Source organism: Drosophila pseudoobscura, chromosome 4 (assembly GCF_009870125.1).
Source record: "Drosophila pseudoobscura strain MV-25-SWS-2005 chromosome 4, UCI_Dpse_MV25, whole genome shotgun sequence".
In the NCBI taxonomy this organism is placed as follows: domain Eukaryota; kingdom Metazoa; phylum Arthropoda; class Insecta; order Diptera; family Drosophilidae; genus Drosophila; species Drosophila pseudoobscura.
In genome coordinates this window covers 11,178,323-11,186,591 of record NC_046681.1, presented here as the reverse complement: position 1 = coordinate 11,186,591, position 8,269 = coordinate 11,178,323, and the positions used below count along the sequence as shown (strand labels likewise).

The 8,269-nt window shown below is 38.1% G+C and overlaps 1 protein-coding gene across 1 annotated transcript; it reads left to right on the top strand.

The window, feature by feature from the left end:
* Positions 1-5,026: 5,026 nt before the first annotated feature.
* ppk (pickpocket) lies at positions 5,027-7,595 on the top strand. The gene is made up of 7 exons (XM_001357346.4): positions 5,027-5,351; positions 5,414-5,677; positions 5,965-6,475; positions 6,538-6,677; positions 6,746-6,876; positions 6,931-7,171; positions 7,235-7,595. The coding sequence occupies exons 1-7, from the start codon at positions 5,083-5,085 to the stop codon at positions 7,491-7,493; spliced, it is 1,815 nt and encodes a 604-aa protein (XP_001357382.2). The 5' UTR covers positions 5,027-5,082; the 3' UTR covers positions 7,494-7,595.
* Positions 7,596-8,269: the final 674 nt, after the last annotated feature.

The following is an 8,269-nucleotide window of genomic DNA, read 5'->3' as shown; positions in this document are numbered from 1 at the left end:
AAAGTGGGCGACAATTTGCAAACAATTTGTGCGGTGGCTAATACTGAATTATACATTTAATTAGTCGTAATGATTGCATCGGATTTTTGCGATCCCAAACACAGAGACAACTTGAATGTCATAAATATGCCAAGGGATTGTATATGCAGCTGTGGGGAATATTTGTCGTAAAATAAATGTCTTTTCATAATTGAAATTTTGTGTAATCGAGCCCAAGTTTATAATAGAAATGATGATTAGCATTTGCTGTGCATAATTATAATACATTTTGTGGAATAGAGAACGTACCTTGCGGGGCGAACTATGTAGTAATTTTGGCAACTGACAGTCCAGTCCGGGCGGGAACGACCCCCTGCGAATAATGTTAACAATCTCTTGACCAATTTAGCCCAAGGGTCTAGCTAATCGTCTGAGGTAATTCCACAACAAAAACGTTCAGCTCAACATGCATAATTTAGGTAACAAATGATAACTCGAAGAAATGTGAAGCCATGCATAAATTTCCCTGCACACGGACACAGGTACACGGTACACGGTAGATGCAGATGCAGATGCCTCATGTGGCAGACAGGCAGACAGACTCCAGGCCAAAACGACAGACAATTGCAGACGAAACTGCTTTTGATTTATTACAGAGCACCAACGTGGAGGAGGTGCACCAGCTGAAGGAGCTGAAGGAGCTCCAGGAGCAGCCTTTCTCTCTCTCTCATCAGCAGCTGCAGTCAGCAGTCAGACTCTACCTAGTGGCTCCTGCCTCCTTCCTCATAATTTATAAACAAATGTGAATGAGTCAAGTAGGAGATGCAATTCCAAAAGGGAATAACAGTCGTCCATCAGTGTATGGGCGGGAGTGAGTCTTGAGGTTGGGAGGTTTCTGGGTTATGAAGAATGTACATGGTTATCCATCCCCCCCCAGTTGGATGGAAGGCATTCTGAATTGATGAGATCATAACGTATGTTATGTTGCCATATACATATCTACTCGTCCACGTATCCTTCACGTTTTTCATTCGAATCATAAAAGAAGTATTGAAAAATATACTACAAGAGTATCTTTGAGAATTTTAAGAACTGATGTAGTTTTCCAAAAGGCCAAACGAACTATAGAATACGGAATAGTCCTCTTAAACACAGTTTTTTTGATGAAAGATACTTAAAAAAAATCTTTAAAAATGTGTAAAACCTGTGGAAATGTTTGTGTCGAGACTCGCGGGTCTCAACCTTAAGATATCCCGAACTAGAAAATACCAAATACATTTTCAAATACTAATCAAACGGAGGAACTTAAGAAAAAACTATTTTTAAAGATAAAAACTCTTTCTTCCTTGAAAATTCAATCATAGTTTATCGAATAAGATATTAAACAACAGTACCTCGATGAAAATTTCTCCCCGTCGAGCTCTTAAACAATCAATGTGTCCACACAACAACAAAAAAAAACCGTAGCATTCATTTTCAATTTAACTAACAAACTAAATAAATTAAATCAAACATCTAAACAACGAATTTTAAAACGAATTTCAAAATGAAATTGTATCAAGCCGTACTCGTATTTATTATTTTCGTTCGATTTTGGCCTGCAGTAAATAGTTAATGAATATCTATGCCGTCGGGGACAACTAGAAAATATTCAATTTTTCAACAAAACTTCACATGGCCTGCCCAAAACCCCCGCCCTCCTCAAAGGGCAATCAGACCATTTACATTCCACATGCAGCATGCAGCATCCACAGACCCGACCTAGCGTCAATTATTCAAATAGAATTGCTAAAATGTGTAGACTGTCGTGACGTTTTGGAGCACTCGCCAATTTAATTACAGTTCCATCAAATGCACACTCGTCGGACTCGTCGTTGGCCAAAAAGGAAGAAAACAACACACACAAAAAATTCAGACAGACAGAGGCAGGCAATTGAGTTTTTTGTGTCCATTCCCGGGGAGCGTTGCCTGCCATGAGATTTTTGCGAGTTGTGGCATATGTTCGGAACACATTAAAATATGAATAATTTAAGCTAAATTACCCAAGGGCCCTAGACAGAGGTATAAACATATATGTGCACTCGTATATCTTTGTGAATTTATGGGAAATTCTTTTGATGACAGTCGACAAAATATTTTGTTTGAGAAAAGTAAAAAAAAAACAGGTTGCAGGTTTTATTTTAAGCAAGAAATTTGGTTCTTTATTTTAAAACAGAACTAAAACAAATTGAAATTTTATTTTCATAGGCACTCAAAAGCTCCTCTCTATAGCATTAAAAACGTTTGAGGGCCAGGTGTTCAAAGAGCCAAACGGTAGGTTTTTTATTCCTAATTTACTCTGTAATTTGTATTTGCTTAAAAAATCTATAATTATGTTGTTTGCTGTTACTGTTGGAGAAACTTATACAACAGTCAAAAAAAAAATTAAAAAGAAAAAATAATAAAAAATAAATTTAAAAATTAGTTCAACAAAAATGTATTAAAAAAAAATTTTTTTAAATACGTGTCATCATGGTCGAAAAATTTGGAGGGGAATATTAATTGGTTCAATTATCTGGCCAGGTTACGAGGGTAGAGGTCCTCTTAGATCATCCTATTGGGCAGGGGTCGACTGGGTGTATTCTGGCCGATTGCGATGTTTTTCTGCATGTTAAGCCCCACAACTTACCCATAATAATTATCTCCGTAAGCCTAATGACTAATAACCATATACGAGGTGGAACAAAATGCCCAGAGACAGTCGTAGGCGTTGGCTGTTGGGACCTGGGGGCATCACATATACGTAACAAACCCTATCTACATAATAATTTAGTGTAGTTTTTAAAAGGCCTTTCAGCCAATTGATCTGATATTGAGATCTTGTTAAACAGTAGGCAGTCGGAACGAAGGCGTTTTTGCTTGGTCGGTAACAAAACAAACAATAAAATTAAATAATTACAAGTCGTGAGTGAATTTCACGCGAAACCAAATGCTGATGCACACACTCTGATAATGGACAAAAGCAAGAAACCCAAAGAGTTGGCTGACTATTCGAAAAATGCGCAACGGATGCCTCCTGACCAATGGACAACAGAAAAAGCAACAGCAACAGCAAAAAAGCCCGTTTTATATCGATGACAATGTCCCCGAAATAAGTGCCAACAACTAAGGATAGCACTACGCAGACAAAATCAAACCACGCACGAATGCAGGCAGTCCAACGGACCGCCAGTCAGGTATTCAGGCACTCCTCGGACAGGGGGGGGCCCACCACCATGGGGACCGACCGGCAGTCCAGCATATAAGGCGAGCATCCCCACTAAATTCCAGGAACATGTTTAAACGATGTCGAGCATTCGGAAAAAAGAGTAATGTACGCTGGCATGCCGGAGGCCGGCCATATGGGTGACAATCTTTTTAGCATAAAATCAAAGTAAAGACTCGCAGGATGCTGCCAAAATTGGCCGAGATGATTTGATAAGTGTACACCATCTATATAGGGTTCTTTTGATGTTCCCCAATGGTTTCGGCCACCACTATCTGATGTTGTAAATACTCATAAATGCTCATACCTGTCAGTGTAATGTAAATATCCAATAAGGAAAATTATTTAAGAAAGGAATGAATGTTGTATTGCCTATTTGGTACAGAATTCAATTGGTAGTACTTACTAAAATTGAATAGCTCATAAGTAAATCACCGCTGGGTGGAATTGCGTACCTGGAATAGAGGGAGATAATATTTTATTCCATAAAGTGACTTTTTAAATTTAATTTAGATATATAAAGTAGTAGACCCCAGAGCGGACTCTGCACTTGTGAAGAGAATGAAAAAGTTCTTGGGATTCAGGAAGAGTCCATGACACCACCACCACCACCACCATAGTAAATCACTAATCTGGGATCCACTTGCAATATTTTCAGATTGAATATATAAATAGTAATACTGAATTAATAAATAAAAATATTTAAAATACAAAAATTAGTAATAATAATTAAAACAAACAAATAAAAAATAATAGTTAAAATATATAAATAAAATTAATTAAAAGAAAAGTGTAATAATTTTAATTATATATTTTAACTATTATTTTTTATTTGTTTGTTTTAATTGTTATCACTCATTTTTGTATAAATTAATAGAAAAGCATAATAATGCTAACAAAAATATCAAAAATTGATGCTAATAGTTAAATAAAAAAATAAAAGCTAAAAAATTTAAAAAACAAATAATTACAATGAAAATAAAAAAGCATCACAAATTAAATTAAAAATAAAATAAGAATTAATAATTAAAATAAATCAATGCTATAAAAATAGTAAGAATTAAATTAAATTAAAGAATTAGATTTAGTACTAAAAATATTCATAACAGAAATAAAAATGAATGCTAATAATATAAATAAAAATAAATACTAATAATATAAATAATAAATAAAAATTAATATTAAGAATATAAATACAAATTAATAGTAAAAATTCAAACAATAAAAATTCATAACAATAATGATTAAAAAAAAATTGATTATGTTAATTCGATTAATAGCATTTAGGTATAATTTTCAAACCTTTTCTGAATGTAACTTGTCGAGCATCATGCAGCAGTGCCCTACGGTTGGTTTAATAGAGGGACGTTTACATATGAAAGGAATTTAGATACTAGATATTTTAAACACTTTTTATTTCCAGAGAAGGAATAACATAAACTAGACGATTTCGTTGACATATCTCTGTCCGCTGTCCTTAAAAGAAACTTAGGAGGAGCATTTCCAAGTTTTCTATAAAGACGTCCCAGCGAACATTAGAGTAAAAAACCTTAAGATATTACTTAAAGACCCCTTTAATGGGATAATGCAAATGAGAAATTAGCAGTCACTTTATTATTATTAACACCTTCACATATGTAGGTGCGATATAGGGTGTGTGGGTCTGTAATTAAGTTTAAGTACACGGAATACCTTGCTGGTGCGTGCGAATCGAGGTCCCTCGAGCACTCTGAGGACTCCGGAACATTTCCACTGGAGACGAAGAACGCGCCCAGTTTTTGCAGCTGTAAAGCTATAAAAGGACATGCCGTATGGCTGGTACAGCTTAGTTGGCGATACGCTTACGGACACAGTGCAACATGTCCGAGATCAAGGAGGAGGCAGCGGAGGAGAAACCGTGCAACATATTGCCCGGACCAGAGCTCCTGGCCCTGCCAAGCTACGATCAGAGGGCCAGCATTGCGTCCGCGGCCCTGAGTGATGTGCCCAGTGATGTGATCATCAAGTCTCGCATTCGATACGGCAGTCCTCTGTCCGCCTGCAAGGGTCTGCTGCTGGAGTACTCCAAGAGCACAACCATACACGGCATACGATATCTGTTTGAGGTCCATCGTCCCATCTATGAGAAGTACTATATGGTGTGATATATCGAGGCTCTTGCTTGGTTGGCTAACCCTGTTTTGGTTTCAGAGTGTATTGGCTGTTCTTCACATGCATTTCCGTGTACTTTGCCATTTCCCTCATCTGGGATACCTATCTCAAGTGGCAGGATTCACCGGTGATACTTGGCTTTGATGAGACCCTGGTGCCAGTGCATAAGATACCATTTCCTACGATAACCATCTGTCCGGAAATCAAAATGGAACGCAATCTCTTTGATTATACGAATGTATCGCGTTTGCTATGGGATGAGTACCAGAAGAATGGTAATGTTACCAGCATGGATGAGGAAGAGTTGAGTATTTATGTTTCTATATCTCTTCTATCCTTAAGATCTTTTCGGAACCAGTTTTTAGTTATATTTCGTTAGATTACGAGTATGTTTGTGGTAATATGAAACTTTTTCTATATATCTATGGAAGCCTTATAGATTTCTAACAGTTTCTATCATTGTTTTCAATATATGAAGCTGTTATACTGAGTGTATGTTTCCAATACACATATATACCTCTTCTTGCAGTCTTATATCCCTCAAAACTTGTTGAAAATTCCCTAAATTAGGAAGATCATCTCTCTTACAGATTGGCCCGCATGGCTGCTGCCATGCACATCTGTGATCCGGATGTGGTTCATCGTTTCATGCCCATACTCGCGGGAATGAATCCGCCCTTTGTGGACGTAACCCAAACATTGATAGACCTGAGTATATCCAAGAATGAGACTGGTCCGTTCTGCAAATGGAATGGACGGTTCTATTTTTGTGATAAAATCTTCGATTTTGTTGCCACCGACGAGGGTATATGCTATCAATTCAATGGCCTTCGTCCCAAGGATATTTATCGTGACGAGAACTTCATCAGCTATAAGGATCCCGATGTTGTCGATTTCAATAACTTCTTCGATGTTGATCTGCCGCCCTTGAATAACATCACGGGCAATTGGTCGCTGGATACGGGTTACGGGAATCAGGGACAGAATACCTATCCACAGCGCACGGTCTTCTCATCCGTGGGCAATGGTTTCTTTGCCTTTCTGCAGGGACTGCAGCACAACTTTGACTACGATTGCCGCAGCTTTAAACAGGGCTATAAGGTATAAGGTATCATTATACAGAAACTGGGTGTGGCGTGTCTTCAGTTGTGTTATTTTTCCAGGTCTTTCTCAACTCCCCGGAGAGTGTGCCGCTCACGTCAGGCAATTACATTCTGGTGCCCCATGGCGATGAGGTGTTGGTCAGTGTATTGCCCAACTATGTCATGTCCACCGACAATTTGCACGAAATCAGCCCAGAAAAGTAACTACAAAAAAGGTGTTGAAAGGAATTTCGCTTTAGACCAATACCAATTTCCCTTTTGTTTTCAGGCGTCAGTGCCTGTTCGATGATGAGCGCTCCTTGACCTTTTTCCGTTCGTATTCGCAAAGCAATTGCCAAACCGAATGCCTGGCCAACTTTACGATTTCCAAGTGCGGCTGTGCCAAGTTCTGGATGCCCAGTAAATATCTTTAATCGTTATTTAAGTTCCATATTAATCTTCATTTTTTTGTAGAACCTTTGGGCACTCCTGTATGTGGTTTGGATGACATTAACTGCTATACGTCTGCCCAGGATGAGCTCTATACTTTATTGCAAAATCAAACCATGGAAAAGAGTGTCAATGACAATGTGGAAATCATGTGCAACTGCATGCCGGCCTGCACATCGCTGGAGTATAATTTTGAGATATCCAGAGCACGATTCGATGTGGCTAAGACTATTAGGGCCTTTCGGGAGGTCTATGAACATACGGAGTGAGTATGGAGTATATATCTCCATGCATCTATCATTATTTCAACCATCTATTTTCCTTCCAGTGCCATTGGTTCACGTCTCTCTGTGTACTTCAAGGAGCATCAGTTCACGGCCATCAAGCGTACGATTCTGTTTGGTGTCTCCACATTGATATCCAACTGCGGTGGCATCTGTGGCCTCTTCATGGGCATCTCGAGTCTCAGTTTCCTGGAGCTTCTCTATTTCTTCTGCATGCGCATCTGTGGCAGCTGTCGCGATCGTCGCAAGCACAAGATCCAATCCATGTGCCCCGAGGATGAGCCAGAGCACAAACTGGAGTAATAGTCAATGGATCTACAAGATCCTGGCATACATTTATGCCATTTGAATATTTTAATTGTATCTACAAACCATTTAATAAAGAAGTTGTACGGCAAATAGTTATTTCACACTCTCAATAACACTTTCCGGGTGTCCACAAAATAAATGTATTTATTTAACAGACACCAGCGACTGGTGGTGCACTTTAATTGATTACAAATTAAAAATGCATTTGATTAGCACATGGCCAACGCAATTGATTCGCTCTAATTAAACGATTGTAACACTTGAGCAAAACATTGGAGCACTGAAATGAATTAAATTGCGAAATAGATTCTAATGGAATCAGCATAAATAATGCGCTCAACCTGTTTGCCACACACAGCACAGGCCAGAAATTCCTGCATTTGGGCCATAATTTAGCTAAAGGCAGAAAAGCAAGTACTGAATATTCCTAAAACTCATAAGCGCATTGCTCTGGCCTTAATAGTGCTCGAAAGCCAGGTGTTCAAAGAGCCAGAGAGCCTTCTTTCGTTCATTCTGCCCATAATAATGATCCGATTGCGACGATTTTCTGCAATCAAGTAGATATGATTGTTTTCTATTCTAACACATCTTCAAAATTGAGATCTTTAAGATCCATAATATACATATATGCTTTTCTACACCCTTCATTCCTTTGAGTAACGGGCATAAAAACCATTTTAAAATTCAATCTGTTAGCACCAGATGTCACACCGGTTGACTTTTTGTCACTGGCCATAAATCATAAAAGAATATTTAGCATTATTAATAAG